The sequence below is a fragment of the Phyllostomus discolor genome, chromosome 11 (genome assembly GCF_004126475.2).
Source record: "Phyllostomus discolor isolate MPI-MPIP mPhyDis1 chromosome 11, mPhyDis1.pri.v3, whole genome shotgun sequence".
Classification (NCBI taxonomy): domain Eukaryota; kingdom Metazoa; phylum Chordata; class Mammalia; order Chiroptera; family Phyllostomidae; genus Phyllostomus; species Phyllostomus discolor.
The window spans coordinates 78,977,470-78,996,707 of NC_040913.2; the positions used below are offsets into that span (position 1 = coordinate 78,977,470).

Below are 19,238 nucleotides of genomic sequence, written 5' to 3' on the forward strand. Positions count from 1 at the left end.
CATGTCTGAAAAAACGACTAGCCGGACCGAACGCACTCCGTAAGCCCGGGAAGAGGAAGTCCCAGACTCTGCCGGGGGGGGGGGGGAGCGGGGGGAGCAGCGGTGCCACGGTGCCCCAACCCCCGCTGTGGTACGGGGGACGCCAGCAAGGATGTTAAGGGGTGGGGGAGGGGGGCACGGAGGTAAAAGGGATCAATACCGACCCCTAGCCTCCGTTAGGCCGTCTTCTCGGCCAACTAATTTCTGTAAGCCAAAGGCCGCAGCCGCGGTGCAGTGGCTGCTCTGACACTCGAGTAGGGTAGATCGCGCGCCGCCAAGGCTCGGGCCGGCGGCTGTCAGCTAGAGGTGCCGGGCACTCCATTCACAAAGTCCAGGCGAGCAGCTAGCCTGCGGGTCGCGGGCCTCCTCCCTCTTCCTCTAGGTCCCGGTTTTATGAATGGGCCTGGAGACAGCCGCTCAGCGCCCTGTTTACTCCGCTCTTTGTGACGTCGTGTCCCCGTGACTGGGCGCGAGCGGCCGGCACTCCATTCACGCGCAAGGGAGGAGGTGGGGGAGGAAGGGTGGCTGGGAGGAGGGAGGAGGGATGGGGCGGGGAGCCAGCGCTGGGGCGGCCGGGCGCAAAGCCGCGAATGGAAAGAGGCGGGGCTTCTCCAGGTAGTACTGAATCTGCCCCCTCCCGGGGGAGAGCGGAGGAGCGTTAATAAATCTCTAAGCCGAGGAGGAAACTCCGGGGCAGTGCGCCGAGCTCCGGCTGCTCGTGGAGAACCGCGACCGAGCAGCAGCGCCGGCATCAGCGGAGGCTGGAGCAGCGCAGCGGACAAAATACAAAGAGACCACAACAGAAGGGAGCCCCTGGCCCTCTCGTAAACACTGACCCTTCCACCGTCGCCTCCCCCTTGCACCGCGCGCGGTGGTGCTTGGTGCCCGAGGCCACTCGGACTTCTATGTGACCGCGAGACTACCGAAGGAAGGATCCTCGGGACAAGAGGGTCGCCTGTGGGAGCCCCCGAGTGCCAAGTTTGCGGCCACTTTCCCTCCCTTAGCCCTTGCCGAGCCCTTTCTGCAGCCCAGCTGTCCCGGCTCTTCTTCGCCTGCTCTGGTGCCCTGCAGCCGTTGTTCCCGGCGACCATGGTGACCGTGGAGGAGCTACGGGAGATGGACTGCAGTGTGCTCAAAAGGCTGATGAACCGGGACGAGAACGGCGGCGGCGCCCTGGGGCTGGTGAGCGGCGGCAAGTGCCTGCTGCTGGACTGCAGACCGTTCCTGGCGCACAGCGCGGGCTACATACGAGGCTCGGTCAACGTGCGCTGCAACACCATCGTGCGTCGGCGGGCCAAAGGTTCCGTGAGCCTGGAGCAGATCCTGCCCGCCGAGGAAGAGGTGCGCGCTCGCCTGCGCTCCGGCCTCTACTCGGCAGTCATCGTCTACGACGAGCGCAGCCCGCGCGCCGAGAGCCTCCGCGAGGACAGCACCGTGTCGCTGGTAGTACAGGCGCTGCGCCGCAACGCCGAGCGCACCGACATCTGCCTGCTCAAAGGTAAAGGCGAGTGCAGGGACGCGAGCTGGAAGGGAGGTGTAGCGGCGCTTGGCGGCCTGCGCCTTGGTGGCTAGGGGAAGAAGTCCCCGGAGGGACTCGCGGCGGCGGGGATCCCCTCGCACTGCTTTGTGCGTGTTGGTGTGCACGGGTTTGAAGAGTTTGGTGGGTTTGTGTTCCAGTGCGAGCCTCTGAAGTCCTCCGGGCGGCGAGGGCGCGTTTTCTCTGTCACCTGCAATTCTGCGCCTTTCCTGGCTGTTTTGCATTTGTTTACACTCGCTAACCGTCTGGCCTGGCGGGCGGCATGCCTCTTCTGCTTTGCCCACCTTCAAGTCTAGGGAAGTACTCCCAAGTGCCACTCTGCGGGTGGGGACAGGTTAGTCCTGTTGGTTTGGCGTGCCGCGGCCCTGCACTGAGTCTGAACCCGAGAACCCGAGAGGTGCGGAAGGGGGTGAAGGACAGAGAGCGCTGTTTCCATCGGAAACCAGCCCTACGGAAATGCAAAAGGAAGATCGGGTTTCGGACATTGCGTGGGGCGATCTGTATCTCCGCCCCTGCTGTCCAACTCCGAGATCCTCCTGGAACGTGGCCAACTCCTCCGGTGCCGGGCTAGACCCAGGCTCCCGGCGCTGGAAGGGGGGGGGGGGGTCTGAGTGTTTAGGGAAAGCAAGGCAAGATAGTGTCTTCTAAATATTCAGGCGGCAGAGAAGTACGACCTTTGTTCAGACTCGGTTCTCGAAGATCAAATGGCGGTGCGTGGTTGATTAAAGACAACCCTGATGAAACTCTCCGGGGAAGAGAGGTCTTGTCAAATCTGGAAGTAAGAAACCGAGTAAGGACCGCGTGCTGTCCACGTAACTGGAGGAACGGTGCGCGGGCCGGCACCTGCGGGTCGGGCCGGGCCGCGGTGCTGGGGCGGCCCTCGCTCGGGGGGCGCCTCGGGATGCGTCCCTGACCGCGCGGAGCCCCTGCCTCCCTCCGCCACATTCCGTGCATTCTTGCTCTCTTGTCCAGTCCTCGCCTCCGAAGCCAGAGGCGTTTCAGACCCGGCCTTCAAAGAGCCGCTCGGTTCTCCCCTGCCGGCGCCCCTCGCCCCCTCCCTCCTTTCCTTTCCTCTCGGGACCTGCTCACCCCAGAGGAAGAGCGATGGTGGGGGAGGAGGGCGGAAACCTCTCCCCCCTCCCCTTCCTAAGGCACCACAGAAGTGCTCAGTGGCGACGGGCCGGGCTGGCCCTGGCGAACAGCGGGGGGCTTTGTTCTCCGCAGTTGTTTCCTGGCCGTTTGACCTGTCAGCTGCTGGGGAAACGCTGCTGTTGACCTGTGGTTGAACTACTAAGGCGATTTTGCTGATTTTTCTTTCTCTGTGAGGCTGCCTTTTGCACCTCCGGTGGAGCCCAAATCCAACTCCCCTCCCCTCAAAGCGCTTTAAGGGAAAGGGCCAGGAAAGGGCCAGCACCGAAACGACAGGGCGCCCCGCGGCAGGCGCACATCCCCGCGTGCTCCCGCGTCCAGGTGCTGGTTAGATCGCCCCTGTGGGGTATAGGCCGTTGAGCTCGCCCGCCCGCCTTTGCCTGATCCTGGCGGGAACGATAACAGAAACTGCTTTGAGACGAGAGTCCCTTGGAGTGGCCGGGTATGGCCGGGTGGTTCTCCGTGCCACCCTTCCCTGGGCCCCTCCTGATTTAGAGCTCCTGCGCACCCCTCTCCGGGGAGGGCAGACCCACGTGGAGTCTGGGCTTGTTTTGTTTTTCTTCTTGAAAGAAACCCGGAGGGGAACCCCTAGAGCAGCAGCTTGGGGACCTTGGCGCTTGGGCTTCCTGGCGCACAGACACTTAGGCCCCGCTGTCGCGGAGGGAGGCATATTTTTAAGGTCCCCGTCTTGCGGCACCTCCCTGGTTCGCCCGAATCCCATCCGGAGAGCCCGGAGCCAGATCAATTCTTGAGAGCCGCCCTGCGGACTAGCCGCTCTCTGCACGAGGCAAATGCTAATACAAAGACTGAGTAGGACAGGAGCCTCCGAGTAAAATGCCAGTTCCCTGGCGGTTGGCGAGGTGCCTGGCCCACGGTAAAGCAGTGATTATTCTAAGGGTTGTTGCCTCCTGAGGCCTGCACTGCCTCCTTTGGTCGGACCTGGTGCGGGCAGGGAGGACGACCCCTGTGCACCTCAAAGTCGACAGACATCTAGTCTTTCCCCTGAGATGCAGAGTGTCTGGGTGTCTGGGCCTGACACTCTGGGTCTCAGGTTGAACTTGTCTCTGCACGAACAGGCCATGGGGGAAGCCAGTGGAGGGTCAGCCGGGTCTTCATAGGCAAAGGGAGCCTGCCTTTGGCAGCCGCTGCCTGAAATTCTTAGAGGTGGCACTCCCCGCCGGTCCTGTAGTGCTTGGTAGAGTATCTTTGAGGTGGTTAACTGGGTCATAGTCTGTTTAACTGGGCTTATTTTCGTGTATGTGCTAAGCTGAGGCTGTCTTAACACGGTTCCTCTTCCTTCTCTTTGCCTCCTACTGGAAAAGGCTTTTCGCAGGGAGGGCAGAAAGATGGGCAGTGTCTGCTCCCACCCGGTGGGGACTGAGCCTGGCGGAGGGGTGGGGAGGCGGACCAATGAAAGCCTCCCGCATCCCCAGCCGAAGGAAGCAGAGTGGAGGAGGCGATGTGCATTGTACGGAGAGGATGGGGAACTAAAAGGAAACTTTGGAAACACTCTTAGATTATCTTGAGTAAAATGCCTGGATGGATTAGGGGTTGAGCGATTTGGTTCCTGCCTGAGCTGTTCATTTGATTTTGCAGCTAATGGGCCTTCTGAGTCTCATTTCACGGGTGGTGGTGGGTGTGGAATGAGGGTGGTCAGACACTGAGCCAGTCTGACAGTTGTTGGTGTCCCCCATGCTGGAGGGGGCCGAAAAAAACGCAGGGTATTTTCAGAAGTTACGTTCGCCAACAGCTATTCAATTTTACCAATTAATTGCATATAAAAGTTTAATTTCTCTATTTCTGTCTCTTTGAAGAGAAGAGCAGTTGGTGGGCTACTTGGTGCAGGCAGTTACCACGGTAGTAAGTGATACCACAGGCAAGAATTCATAGTTATGAGTAAATTTTATTTAATATCAGCAAAATGCTGCCCAGTTTTGGCATTTTGTAATATTAGCCAAGTTTCACTAAAATCAATAGCCCCAAATCACTAAATTATTTGTTTTTTTAGTAGTAAAATTCCGATTGGGGTAAACTTTTTTTTTAAAGCTAATTTTGTTTAAAATCCCGTGAGACATTTTTTTGGGACAGTTTAGAAGTTTCAGGTTTTCAGATTTTATTGCAGGACGCCGCTCCTTTCAAATCCTTGTCTCCTTCATACCTGGATTCCGGTTCTAGGTGCCGCTCCCCCCCACCCCTCTTCACTAGAGAAAGACCAAAAGAGAGTTTTCTTATTCCAAGAGAAGTCATTCTTTTTTAAAAAATTTATTTATTTTTTAGAGAGGGAAGGGAGGGAGAAAGAGAGAAACATCAATGTGCAGTTGCTGGGGGCCGTGGCCTGCAACCTCGGCATGTGCCCTGACTGGGAATCAAACCTGCGGCACTTTGGTTCGCAGCCCGCGCTCAATCCACTGAGCTATGCCAGCCAGGGAGAAGTCATTCTTTACCTCCCATATCCACCAAATAACAAATCAGTCTGTTATGCAGATTTCAGGTATAAAAACAGTATCTTTTTTTTTTTCTGTCTAAAATTAATCTCAGCACATGACTTTTGTCTGGTTTCAAGTTCTGATTTCAAAGCTCTGCTGGAGCTGTTTTGAGAAATTGGGGTGGGGAGACCTAGACACCCCAGCTCCTCCCCCCACTCGGGCACTTTTGGACCCTCCGGCCCCAGGCCCGAGGACAGAGACCCCGGCACCCCCCTTCCCGTAGGAAACAGCTACTAAGACCAATGAGCAACCATATGGGGGCGTGAGGGGGCTGAGCCAGCAGCCCTGGTCATTCTGGTGACTGGCTCCTGCCCTGTCTCCACCTCCATTCGTCCGGCTCATCCCAGGTCCCCAGGAGGTAAGGTCAGTGTCATCTAACAGTGTCACAGCTCGGAGGGAATGCTGAGGCTGCACACCGCCTCCACCCAAACGGACTGGCCTTTGTCCATACAAATATGGCAGCATGCCTGTGACAGCCAAGGACTGTTAGAATTTCAAAAAGTGGTAGGCCCCAAAGGTAACTTCTAACCCCTAGTGTAATTTCTTACAGAATTGTAATGATTGAAGCAAACTTACTACTTTCTGCCTCGTTTGAATTGCGTGCTTCCGACACAGAACTAAAAATGGTGTCTGTAAATTGAGAGAGAAATCTTGACCACTATTAAGCCCATCCCAGCTCCCTTGTGCTTGACCTGGATGGTTATAGGAGAGGTGGGCAGCACCCACCCAGATGGGTCGTCCAGGGCCTGAGGGAGGAAAAGGGTGGCCTTTTTTAAGGAGCCAGGCATTTCTTTGAAAAATCAGAACATCTGAAACCAGATAGCCAGTTTCCTCCTCACCGGGAGCCAGTTCCCGCCTACCGAAGAGGAAGTTGGGCAGGAAGGAGAGTTCACCCGGGAGCGGAAGCCAGTTGCTGACCGAAGCAGATGGCGCAGGACTGACGCGGGGGGACTTGCAAACAAGACCGAGCCCGAGGGTGGCGTTAGGTGTCTGCCAGCTCTCCCTGGACCGGCAGGACCGTGCGGGGCATCCCGAGGTGTGGGGAGTCCACTTCAGTAAAACTAAAAAAACTTCCCAGGGTTACGTGGGTACTTATGAAGTCAACACCCACCTCAAGTGAAGTTCTCAAAGCCAAGTGACCTTCAGATGACCCCGGATTTTCTTGCTGGGCAACATCAGCCTTGTATGGCTGTGATGGCTCAGGAAGCAAGGCCACGAGCCCTGACTGTACGGGGGTGTTCCGAGTGCTGGGGGGGGGGCGCAAAGCAGCAGCCGCATTGAGACTGATGACCCTGGTCCCCATCGGTGACAGCCCCGCCCCATCACAGACCTGATGACCTTGGTCCCCATTGGTGACAGCCTGCCCCGTCACAGACCTGATGACCTTGGTCCCCATTGGTGACAGCCCCGCCCCATCACAGGCCCGGTTAAGGGTCCTGTTACTAGTGATGGGGCGGCCCTGCATCGGTCCCTCCTTTCTGAAGCACTCCCCACCCCCACGGTCCCAGCCCTGCAGGGACCGTGGACGGGAGGCCAGCCGGTCTTTGTCAGTAAACTCTGAAGAGGGCCTTGCTGGGTGCGTGTGCAGGAGACACAGGACAGCGTGGAGCTGAACTGGAGGTGTGGTTATTCCTCCAGGAAGTTGGGTGAAAAATTACATTCCCTCCCGGCCCTCTCAGTTTTAAAATTGAGGTGAGAAAAGGAGAACTTGAACACTACGGAGCACGTTATTAATGAAGAACATGGGAAAAAGGTCAAAATGAGTCAGCATGTTGTGAGATGACATTTAATATGGCGTACAAAAGGCAGGTGGGATCCCTTACGAAATTGTTTTCAGGAGATAGAAGTGCCGATCTGGGCACTTGATGTCAGGTTGCAGTTTGCCCATAAGTAAGCCCTGGCCGTTTGGGGTTGTGGAACATTGGGAGGGTTTCAGGAATGGGTTTCAGGAACCTTCCATTCGGAGGGCAGGCCGGTCGGAGTCCGTAGAGCCCTCCTGCTCCCGCTCTTGCCGGCCCCGCCCCCGTGCCCCGCCCCTGTGCCCTCCTGCCTGCACACCTGTGGGAGGCTCGTGTCCCAGCCAGCCCCAGCCAGCCGCTGGTATCTGGCTGGAATAAGCCTTCCTTCTCATAAGTTACAGATAGAACTTGGTGATCTGAATCAAACCCTCACTCACGGGGCTGTGGCTGCGGTGTTTGCCCAGATTTGGGGGTCGGGGTGGGGGTGGGGGTGGGGGTGGGGAGGCAGTGAGAAGTCTGGGAGCAGTCTTCTGACCCCACCTAACAGTAAGAATTCATTTTGATTTCCATCTTGACCCAGAACAGGGATACAGACACACCTGAAACAAGAGTTCCATGAAATGATACCATATGTGAATGTGATACATTCCAGTAGCTTCTGTTTTATTTCACGAAATTTAAAATGCAGGTCACGGCTCCTGCACGAGGACCCGTAGTTAGGAACGTCCTGGGCGGAAGCAAGAGTTTGGTGAGACATCAGCAGTGTTCTGATCAGAGGATTTTGCACGGACATTCTGGCCTTGTGGGGGGTGGCCTCGGGGGTTCCTCACTGCGCACCCTTCCCCATACACTGCTGCTTGTATGTTCCAGCCCCCAGGGCAGCCCCTGGCCCCCCAGAAGGCACTCCTGTTGTGATGCTCCTTGTGACAACCAGCCACAGACCCCCCCACCCCACATTGCTGCCACTGGCATGGATGGGACCCTTCCCCTGTTTCTGTTCCTCAGGCCGATCGACTTACCCACTGCATTCCTTTCTACTGGTTCTCTAAAGGTCAGCTGGAGGGAACTGACTTTCCAGCCGTCATTTTTCTGTTCTGTCTTTTACCGACCACTGCGGGCCTGGCCTTGGGTCCCTTCCGGCTTGTCCCCCACCCATCATCACACACCTTGGGGTCAGCAGCTGGCCGGGTTCTGCTGCCCCTTGGTTGATTGATGATGGAGGAGAGAGGGGAAGTCTGTGTGTGTGTTGGGGGGGGGTGACGTGGAGGCGCAGTTGTCCCTGGCTGGGAGAGGGTCTCCAGCTCAGGAAGTGCAGTACCTGCCCTTCTGCTCTGTAACTCCCTGGCCTCCAGACTCCAGCTAGAAAAAGTCAGGAAAGCCCAGGAGGAGGAGGAGGCGGCGGCTGAGGCCCAAAGCCTGGCAAGTTGCCAGCAATGCTGGAGTCCCCTTGCAGGTGCCTAACAAGGAAACCTTCATTACGTGTCTCCCCAAGGCCAGGCGCCGAGCACGGGCTGTTCCCTGATCAGTCCTCGAAGGACTGCAGGTGAGGACGGTTCATCACATTCCGTGGAGGCAGAGGAGGAGGCGGAGGAGGCTGAGCGAGGCTGGTGAGGCTCAGCGGCAGCCCACCGGGCCTGTGTGCGTGTCTGCAACGGCAGTTCCCTTCCCCGGACTTCATTCTGATGCCCTGCCCTGCTCCTCCTCAGCCACGGGAAGAACATTCTTTCAGCCACTCCGAGCCTCGTTCCTTCCACTGCCCTCAGGGGGCTCCTCTCTGTGACCTTGGAGCCTGGCCCTGGCCCTCCTGTGACTCCCGCTTTGCCTTTGGGTGGGCGCTGCTCTTCTGACTGCCTCGGTGATGAGCTTCTGGAGGGCACCGCTCCGTCCTTCCATTTCACTGGGGGAGGAGAAACATGATTCAGTAGCTCATTATGTAACAATCACAGGGATCGTTTCATTTTGAAGACGTCAAAGCCTGTAGAAGTGTACCGAGTAACACGTGATGACTTGTTATGTAGGTGTTCCACGCCGTCTGCCGATTGATCTATTTCCGTTTCTACTCTGGGGGAAGTGTCCAGTTTCCTGTCCCGGAGGACTTCAGCTGGAGGGCTTTGGTGGCTCTTCCCCCCCCCCCCCAAACTCTATTCCCTGCATTTGTCTGCAGCTTTGGAAGGAAAGAGGGAGCAGAGGACGGTGACAGGGAGGGAGGGAGGGAGGGAGGGAGAGCTGCTCCTGAGATCAGGCCCCCGGCGGCACAACTGAAACTGGCCGCCGTGGCAGGTTCTCTCTCCCGGGAGGCTGGTCATTATGACTCAGCAGGAGCAGGTGCCTGTGACCCTAGAGGGATCCATTTATATCCCTGTGACGGAGGGAGTGGAGGGAGGTCGGGGAGGAAGAAATGTCTGTCCTGCTCTCTGAGCCTCATGATGTGGCAAAGAATCATCGCTCTTCCTCGGGTCTGGGTTCTGGGCAAGAAATTGACTAACCGTCACATGTCTGCCTATTGGGAGATTATTAATGAACATTATAGGGGACAGCGGCACTGAGTCACATAGTCATAAAGGTTTAAGGTACTAGCTGCGCACACACACCCCCATCCACAGAATGGGTCCGTTAGAATGGTGGTGGTGGTTCCACAACACGCAGGCCCTGCCAGATTATTTTTATGTAAGTTTGTGGGTTTTCTTAAAAATTAGGTACAGTTGAGAAGAAACAGTAGTTTCAGGTGTGAAGGGTAATGAGCTGATATTTGACTGTATTGCAAACGGATCACCATACTCAGTGTACTCAGCTTCTGTCTCTGCACACGGTTGAGCATTTTTTCCTATGACGAGAGCTGTAAGGTCCCCTCCCTCCGCACGTATGTGATAGATAGAACATTAATAACCAGTTTCCCTGCTGGACATCACAACCCCAGGGCTCGCTTACTTTGTAACAGGCAGTTCTGACCCTCTTCACCAACCAAATTGATTTACAATCCATCTCTGGTCCTACAGTGAAAAGACAAGCAGGGCCAAACAAGCATTGACGGGAGATGGCAAGTCACCCCCAGAGCACAGTCCCAGAGATGAGGAGGAAATCAGAGGGGGAGGCTGAGCGCGTCTTCCTGGGGCGCTTCCTGTCCGCCTCTGCCCAGCCAGCGCTGCGCTGCTCGGTGCTGACGCTGTTCCACACGGCTGTGTCTCCTTGTGAGTGTGTCTCCTTGTGCGTAAACTCCCTTCCCCGGAAGGTGATCCTGCAGTGGACCGTTCCGGGGCTTAGCGACTCGCAGGTCAGGAAATCCTCCCTTGCCCCAAACCTGGATGTAGCAAGAGGGATTTATTTAGATTTAAGCGCATTTCCTCTCCTTTCGGCCCTTTGTTGGCGGAACAGCTGGCCACAAGGCAGAGACACGGGCATCTGCTCTGTTGCTGAGGTCCAGAGGGGCTGGTGCCAGGGTTCTCTTTTTTTCCTTCTCTCCCACACTGAACCTCTCCACAGCAGGGGCTCAAGTTCGGGAGGGACAGACATCTTTGCAGGTCCCAGGGCCCAGCTGCTGTCCTGGAACCGCACAGTGGCCTTTCTCTCTTCTGCACCTTGTCACCCTAAGGACCTTTTCTGGGCAGACTGCCTTCTGCAAACCCTCTGCGCATCTCCCTCTGTGTGTCTGCGTCCCAAACCAGTCTTGACCATAAACCTTCCAGGTTTCAGCATGCAGTCCTGGCTCAATGTGGACTCGGCCTCTCTGGAAAAGGCTCCAGGCCATTATCTGTGGTCCCACGGCGCCACCCAGTGGCAAATGTAGAGCCAGCCAGGCCCAGCCTCCCAGCAGCTCTCCTCAGGATGGGGGTAGGATTCAAGTTCTTTGTGGATTCCTGCTGGCCTCGTGACCCCACTAACCTGAACTTCTTTCTCCTCTACAGGTGGCTATGAGAGGTTTTCCTCTGAGTATCCAGAGTTCTGTTCCAAAACCAAGGCCCTGGCAGCCATCCCGCCTGCGGTGCCCCCCAGCACGGCCGAGTCCTTGGACCTGGGCTGCGGCTCCTGTGGGACCCCACTGCACGACCAGGTGTGCATGGGCGGCTTCCGTCCAGAGGTCTGCTTTTCCGAGGCTTTGGGTGCAGTGCCTCAGCGGGGGAGAGTGTGGTGATCCCTGATCCTGGGATGGGATGGAAGATAGGTCAGAAATAAATTGCACGTATTCCTTGGGATTCTCGCTCTTCCCTCTCTTACCCTCACTTAAGAAAACAATAGGAAGACATAATTCCCCGATTAGCCTCTGGAGTTGTGTGCAAAGGAGGAGGCTGCTGAAGCGGGAAGGGTATGCCCTGCCCCGGGGGAAGGAGTGGCCGAGGGCCCCAGCCCCAGCCCAGGGCAGCCAGGCTGTCCCCCCTTACAAGTTAACTGTACATGCCAAACGGACACCCATGGTGGGCCAGCCCTGCCCCAGAAAACCAGTGTGAGACATTGCATGTCTTCAGAGCCCACCCCTTCCCAGCCCTTTCACTGAGACGGCGGGAGTGAACTTAGAGTCTGGCACCCCTGCTCCCCAAGTCTCTGATTGCTCCAGTTGGCCTGACTTAGAAAATTGTTGTTAAGCCCAATTGACCTACTTTTGCCAAGATCCCCCCTCCTGTCTGGGAGGCCCACCTGACCTGTGTTTGATGTACTAACCAGATAGGTCCTGAAACTTGCACCTGGTGATGGGCAGGTGTAACCTGTTAATGTCATGGTGGCACGACAAGCAGTTTACCACAGGGTGGGGGGCTGGGGGGGGGCTGCTCGAGCAAAGCTTCACCTGCCCTGGCTCTCCTGCAGAGCGCGGCGACCCGCTGAGCCCACTGCCTCCTTCCGGAGCCCCAGCAGGATGAGGGAAGCCTCGGAGGGCTGGATCCACGGGCATTCCCCCCAGGGCCTGAGAAAGCCGCCTCTCCCTGTTCCCGAGCACCCCAACCCTTTTCCTGGTGGCTTGGCACTCATGATGTGGGGGGCCTTTGTTTCCCTCTCTGCAGGGGGGCCCAGTGGAGATCCTCCCCTTCCTCTACCTCGGCAGTGCCTACCATGCCGCCCGGAGGGACATGCTGGACGCCCTGGGGATCACGGCCCTGTTGAACGTCTCCTCGGACTGCCCCAACCACTTCGAAGGGCACTATCAGTACAAGTGCATCCCCGTGGAAGACAACCACAAGGCCGACATCAGCTCCTGGTTCATGGAAGCCATCGAGTACATTGGTAGGCTGGCCCGGCTGGGGGCTGGGTCCGAGGCTGGGTGGGCGGGATGAGAGGGCCACTTGCACCTCGTGTGGGGAAGGAGGGACTTAGGGGTGCTGCCTGGGTGTACCCACTCCCCGTCCCCACCCTTGTAGGAAGGCCTGCCCGTTGCATGTTGTGTGGTTTGTTGGGCAGGGACAGGAAGACGGATCTTGCTCCCGTGCTGTTGGCTTATAGAGTCCATAATCTTTAGCTTGCATGTCTCCAGGGGTCTAGATAGATGATAAGGCCCTTGGGATGGGGAGGAAGACAAAGGGAGACTTTGCGTCATTGGTTTTCTTTCTGCAAATGGAATCCTTGTATATGTGTTAGGGTTTAGCATGGGTATTGTGCTAATGTAGTGCCTGGGTTTGCTTAAGTCTCAAAACAGCCTAGCATGGGTGGGGTTCCACAGCCCCTCCTCCTGGGTTGCCCCCCTCCTCTCCTTCAGTGGGAGTGCGCCCTTCTCCAACACCTGTCCAGTACCCCTCTTCCTCCAGCCCCCAAGTCTGACTGAGGCCACCTGCCTTGGCCTTCGGGGCAGAAGCAGGACTCGCAGGGGCGGGGACACTGACGGTGCGCGCTCTCTGCCCCAGATGCGGTGAAGGAGTGCCGGGGGCGCGTGCTGGTGCACTGCCAGGCGGGCATCTCGCGCTCGGCCACCATCTGCCTGGCCTACCTGATGATGAAGAAGCGGGTGAGGCTGGAGGAGGCCTTCGAGTTCGTCAAGCAGCGACGGAGCATCATCTCGCCCAACTTCAGCTTCATGGGGCAGCTGCTGCAGTTCGAGTCGCAGGTGCTGGCCACGTCCTGCGCAGCGGAGGCCGCCAGCCCGTCCGGGCCCTTGCGTGAGCGTGGCAAGGCCACCCCCACGCCCACCTCACAGTTCGTCTTCAGCTTCCCGGTGTCGGTGGGCGTGCACGCGGCCCCCAGCAGCCTGCCCTACCTGCACAGCCCCATCACCACCTCCCCCAGCTGTTAGGGCTGCTCCGGGATCCCCGAACCAGGGGCCTTCAGCTACCCGACCTGTGGGGGCCGCGGGGGCCGCGGGCCGGCAGCCAGTTGGGACTGACCAGCGTGGGGCGGGTGACCCAGCCCCTTCCCATCCACTTCTCCTCGGCCGACCACCGGGCTGCCAGAATGGCAATAAGGACTTTGAATACACATTACAAGCAAACAAAACCCTCCAACTTAGAGCAATAATGGCTGCCTCCACGGGCAGGGAAGACCTTGGTTTGGTTCATGTGCCGGTTTTACGTTTCAGACAGGAATTTCTTACCTCATTTTTTTAAAGCAGTAAGGCTTGAAGTTATGAAACCCACAGGTCCTGGCAAATGTGCCCACCCGGTTTTGTTGAGGGGGGTGGTGAGGGGGAGGGAGGGGGACCAGAAGAAAGCAAGTTTGCCAGAAGTGCCTGGTTCCGTGTGCTTGGCCCTATTTTTGTTGTTGAGGTCACAGGACTTTTTTTTTTTTAAGGAGTCTTTGAGGGCGCGGTTTTCTAAGTCACAAACACGTGAATCATTATGCTTAATAATAAATAAAAGTATTTATTAAGAACTTCCACAGAATACCTAAGTCTGAGGGGGTCTAGTGGCATGGCTGGATATGTTTGTGTTGCTGTGGACCATCGGATCAGGACCCCCGTGGTGCCCGCAGGGGTGGGCCTGGCACTGAGAGGCAGGCAGAGTGGGGGGAGAGGAGGGAGAAGGGACCACTTCTTAATGACCTTCCAAGCCGGTTCCTGGGCAGGCATCACTGAGCGATTTCAGACACACCCACACGGCCTTTCTGCTCTGAGGCTCAAAACTGCAGCGTGGCTCCCTGGGAGCGTTTTTCTCCTAGACCCGCCTGAGGTCTTGTTCCGTCACCTGTGATAAAGGCCATACCATACTAGGTGCTCCTGGAAAAAATTGGGTGCCATTCAGGCTTTCCTACTGTCAATCACTTGGCAAGGCCACTGGGGACCCAGCCCACCAGAGGTGCCGGAAATGAATCCTTTTACGAGTGTGAGCACCACTGTTCTCTTCTGCATATGCTGGGGTTTGTAATTTTAGGGGGGTTACTTGGAATGAAGTAACAACCAACACATTCGCATTCCTGGTTAGGTGGACATTTTCAGAGGCCTTCCAGAATAAGAAGGGGGAGGGGACACCACACTGCAGGTCTCCTGGAAGGCGAGAGCGTGCGTGGGGAGTCAGGGTGGACCCTGCACTTGGGAGCTGGCTGCTGGGCTTCTGTGACAGGCTGCAGGGGCACTCGGGTGTCCTTTTAGGGTCCTTTCCTGCAATAATGCCATGCAAGGGGCCTTCCAAGTGGAGGGAGAAGGATGTTTTCTGTGGGTGGGGCTTGTGGGGAGGGGATGGGAACAAGCTACACGTTATTTCATTTGTAGTTTTGTGGAAGTGTTGTTAATAGGGTGCCAGATTAGAGGTGATTGCAAACTTGTGTAGAGATGAGAGCATGTTTTTTTTTTTTTAAAGCCCTTTGAGAGTCTAGATCTAAAAGAACATTCTTGTTCACCCATCACTAACTTCCGGCCTCAGTGTCAGAGTGGTGTTGCAATGTGCTTCTGTCCAGGTGGCCCAGACTGGACCTGGTTTGTTCATTTCCTCCCATAAACGTGAGCCTCTGCTGGCACCTGTGCTGGCATCATCCCTCCTGCCTTTGTTAGGCCCCATCTTCAGGTGCTGCTGGAGTGCTTGCATCCCATCTTTAGGGAAGCCTGAGGCACCCTCCAGGGTTCACCCTCCACTGGCTGAGCAGCGGTGAGGACTGGAGGGGCTGGGGATCCGGGACAGCGGAAATGTTTAGAGACGGCACGGTTGGATGTTCCCACCTTTTTCCTTGATTCCTGGAAGTCGCTTCTGTGATAAACAAGGACTAGTAGCGTCTGCAGCTGAGCAAGCTGCAGAGGAGCCCGGGCGGAGGGGGCTGCTGGAGCGAGGAGGGAAAGTAGCCTGGGACAGATTCACTTTTTCTAGAACGAGTATACATTTGCCGAAACCTATGCCTCCTGCTTTCCCGGACTGGATTTGCAGACATGTGGACAGTCGGAGCTCAGAACTGGCCGCAGAGAGGTCTCTGCCTGCTTTCCATGTCAGGTCGCCCAGCACAGTGTCCAACTGTTGTTTATTATGAAGCCATTTTCGGTGGGCTTGATAAGGGCCTGAGTCTCAACGCTCTTAGGAATGAAACAGGAAATTGGCTTGATTGGCAGAGGGGGTCCTGGGTGGCTCTTCTCCCACGAGAAGCCACTTGGATGGCTTGGGGCAGCTCTGAGGAAGGTGCAGCCGCAGGGCCAGTGCCTGAGGCCGGTGGGTTTCGGTCGACATCCCTCGCAGGAAGTGATTTCTGTTGTGAAATTTCTGTAAAGGACTGAAAACACCGCCACTTTTACTGATTATCAATGACTGTGCTGTTGGCGAGAAAAATCCATGAACTCTGCCATCTATAGAGAACAGGGGATGCTCCAGTTCCCTTGCAGTCTCTGTGAGACCCAAGGGCATCTGTGGAGCACGGAGGGAAATGGACTTGACCTTCCCACAGAGCTGTGTTAGGCTGAAGTCACCACGAGCAGGGGGCCAGGAGTTCCCTCCTGAGGCCGTTGTCCTCAGGTGCTCATTCCAGGTGGATCCCAGCCAGTTTTCAATGAGGTGGGGAAGCCAGGGGAAGAGATTTAAGGCCTTGGGAAGGTGGACAGAGGGAGATGGGATGGTCAATTCAAATGTGACACGAGGCTGTTGGCCACCATGCCTGTTTAACTTAAAATGGCTCACCTTGGCTGCCCACTTGCGTCTATCAGGGAGCTGAGGAAACCCTGCTGCCAAGCCATCCCAGACCAACGAAACCAGGACTCCTGCAGAGGGACGCAGGTGTCAGCCTGTTTCAAAGCCCTCCAAGCGCTCTCCTGTGTAATGGCCTGCATCCGGGAAGCTGCCGTCTGGTTGGCAAGGTGCAGTGGGAGGGCTGGGCCTTGCTCTCAGAGGGTGGCTTTTTGCGCAGAAACTGCTGCCAGGGGCTTGCCAATGGCTCAGCCTGGTCTCACTTTCAGTCCCAGCCAAGCGACGAGATGGTTTTCCTCAGGAGCTCAAGGAGCTCGTGACCTGAGCGGGCACCGTTTCCTGCTCCTTGAAAGCTGACCTGGGCAGCCGCGTTAGGGGACTGAGGACAGTGCATGCATGTTGATGTGTTTGCTGGGAGTCTTGTCTAGCAGGAAGAACGGACAGCTTCACCTTGAAGGTGCCCCTCCTGCCCCCGGACCACAGGAGCAACCTGTCCGTCCTTAGAGTTCATGAGGCGCAGCAGGAAGAGGCTGCTTCAGGGCTGAGCAGCGCAATCCTGGTAACTTCTGTAAATAGCCCCATCTTCCAGAGTGATGTCATTTCTACATTTGATATGCTTGTATTTCTGTAGGATGTATATAGTGTAGGGGATTTCTTTGGTTTTGTTTTTTAGAAAAGTCAACATGTCTGTTTTTATTTATTGCTTGAAGAAATCATTTGACAAAAAATAAATAACATTTTCAACCACCTCTGGCTTGGTGTACTTGTCCCGTCCTTGGGAACGGTGCCGCGAGGTGGACTCGGGAAGGCGGGAGCGGTGGGCGTTGTTTTTAATAACTCGGTGCACTCAGCGGTATCCACAGGGGGGGCTGGCTGGTAAGCTCGGTGAGCCCACGTTTGCTCTTTGAACGCCACTCAAGGATGGCAACTGGAGGAGGCCAACAGGAGTCTCTGAGAACCTGATTTCTCCAGGCAGAGAGGCGGGCCAACGAAACTGCCTGGTAAGAGGCAGGGAGTGTCCTTCCTCTGAGAACCTGCCAGGTGCCCAGTGCAGCGGGGAGCCACAAGCGTGGCTCCTCCCTGGGAGACGTCCAACAGACGGAGCACAGGGGATCCGGCTGGGAGGAGGCTGTGGGGGGGATTACCGCCCTGCTGGGCGCCCTCCTCGCAGGGAACGTTCCCCAGCTGACTTGACCTCCCCAGCTGCCCTGACTTCCCCAGCTGACTTGACCTCAGTACTTGTTTTTAGTACATTTACTGAAAATCACTGAGTTGTACGCTTCAAAAGGGTACATTTTGCAGTATGTCGATTATACACCAATGAAGCTGTTCAGTGTTTAACACGAAAACATGCTCACTGCCCAAATAGTCAAATAATGCGCATATATGAGTAAAAAGCGCAAGTTCCTCCTCCATATCCCCACCTTACAGCCCAGGCCTTTTATTTTTAGTAACCAAAATGAAGGCTTTCAGAGTAATTCCTTTTTCTTATTCATGCATTTTATACAGTGAGGTGGTTGACGGGATCTTCTCCTCGGGGGTTCCCTGCCCCTCCCGCCCTGCCCTCAATTTGCTCCGCCACTTCCTCTCCCTGCCCCGCGGCAGGGGTGGCACTGGGGCGTCTGGTCCTCGTCTCCTGAGTTGGGACCAGGTTTGCTCAGTCAGGCCTCCCGGCCCAGGCGATGGGGGTGCAGCCAGGTGAATCCTCGGCCGGGTCGTCTCATTTCACTGCACACTGGCCCGAATCCCCACACGGTTCTGCTCCACACTTCTTAATGGCTGCATACTATTTCATGATACGGACCAATTCTTTATTTGTAAATTGCATTAAGTTTCATTTTTTATTTCTTCAGCTTAGAAATGCTGTAGGACAATGATTTTCATCTCACGGCACACAACTAAAATTCTGTGGCACACCACAAAATATATATTTTTGCCAATTCAACTAAAAAAATAGGTGTAATTTTGATTCATTCACACCGGATAGCTATTATTGTGTTGGCTGTTGTCGTTTTTTTATTTGACCGCTCCGCTAGGACCCCACCAGCATTTGATTTGTAACACCTTGAGCGTCTTCCACACATCCCCATGAAGTATTTGGCAGGCAGGGCTCCTCCTTGGCAGGTGTAAAAGCCGGGGCGCGGGCCTTCCTCGCGTTTCCTAGCAGCCGCGAAGCAGTTTCGGGGCTGCGGCGCCGTGGTTTCCCGGCTGCTCCCGCGCCTGCGCACCTGCAGCGACGCCCGCCCACCGAGCTGTGTGTCCCCCACTCCGGATTTGTAAGAGGGACTACGCAAGTGAAGATGAATAGGCACTGCAAATCAGTTTTTGGCCAGGAAAAAAGTATGCCAAGAACCCTATTAAAAAAATAAAAACATTACCTACACACTGTCGTCTTATCTGCATATACACGTCGTACTTAAGCAGAGCTGTTGGATTAGCACGGTGACAGGCGGGAATTAGTGAAAATAAAGACGTACACACCTCCTTCCACTTGCTTCTCGGTCCAGGTCTTCAGGGTAGATGCCAACGCAGACAGCCTGGCAGCTAGGTCCCACCTCAGTGAGACCAGATGGCTTTTCATTATTCCTCATGTAGGGCCATGTGCCCCTTCAGCCGGGACGCCTATTGTACTGCCTTATGACTATAAAATCTCAAGGAAAAGTGAACCATACCAAACAACAAAGGTTTACAAGTGCTACACAACCCGGTGGGCTGCCCCAAACCTGAGACCCTGGGTCACAACCACCATGGACGAGTGTAGACAATGCCACTGAAAAACAGTCCTTCAAAATTTGCTGCCTGGGAAATACTACCCCTTTGTAGTCATAGGAACTCAGTTTTCTAGGAAGTAGTTTTCTGCAGAAAAGAAATCCAGTCCCATGAGTGATTTATAACTACCCCTCCCCGAGACACACACACACTTCTCCTGGTCCTTTTGACCTGCACTAGTTCTAAGCCATAAAAGTAGGCCCTTGGAATAATTCTGCACCAGTAACCAAACCAAACTGTGGAAATTCCACGTTTATTTTATATGCCACTTGCTTTTTATGCACAGTTTAGATTTCTGTTTTCTAACTCAGCAATAACCAAAGGGGAGCCCCCGAATCTAAAGGCATTTAGAGCCTGATCTCAGGGACAGCGATGACAGAGAGCCACGCAATCAGGTCACCTGGCTGTTCTCACTCCCGCTCACACACCCACACTCCACCCACAGTCGGGGTCAGTGGGGCCGACCAGTTGGTACCTTAGTCTGTAGTGCAAAGAATTCTGGGATATA

General features: G+C 55.8%; 1 protein-coding gene across 1 annotated transcript; it reads left to right on the forward strand.

The window, feature by feature from the left end:
* The first annotated feature begins 526 nt into the window (after positions 1-526).
* On the forward strand, positions 527-16,695 carry DUSP4 (dual specificity phosphatase 4). The gene is made up of 4 exons (XM_028526895.2): positions 527-1,537; positions 10,853-10,998; positions 11,942-12,161; positions 12,776-16,695. The coding sequence occupies exons 1-4, from the start codon at positions 1,129-1,131 to the stop codon at positions 13,159-13,161; spliced, it is 1,161 nt and encodes a 386-aa protein (XP_028382696.1). The 5' UTR covers positions 527-1,128; the 3' UTR covers positions 13,162-16,695.
* The last annotated feature ends 2,543 nt before the right edge of the window (positions 16,696-19,238 follow it).

Coding starts and splice junctions, on each gene's coding strand:
- DUSP4 (XM_028526895.2), top strand. CDS start 1,129: ATGGTGACCGTGGAGGAGCTACGGGAGATGGACTGCAGTGTGCTCAAA. Junction 1,538..10,852: donor CGACATCTGCCTGCTCAAAG/GTAAAGGCGAGT, acceptor TCTCCTCTACAG/GTGGCTATGAGAGGTTTTCC. Junction 10,999..11,941: donor GGACCCCACTGCACGACCAG/GTGTGCATGGGC, acceptor CCCTCTCTGCAG/GGGGGCCCAGTGGAGATCCT.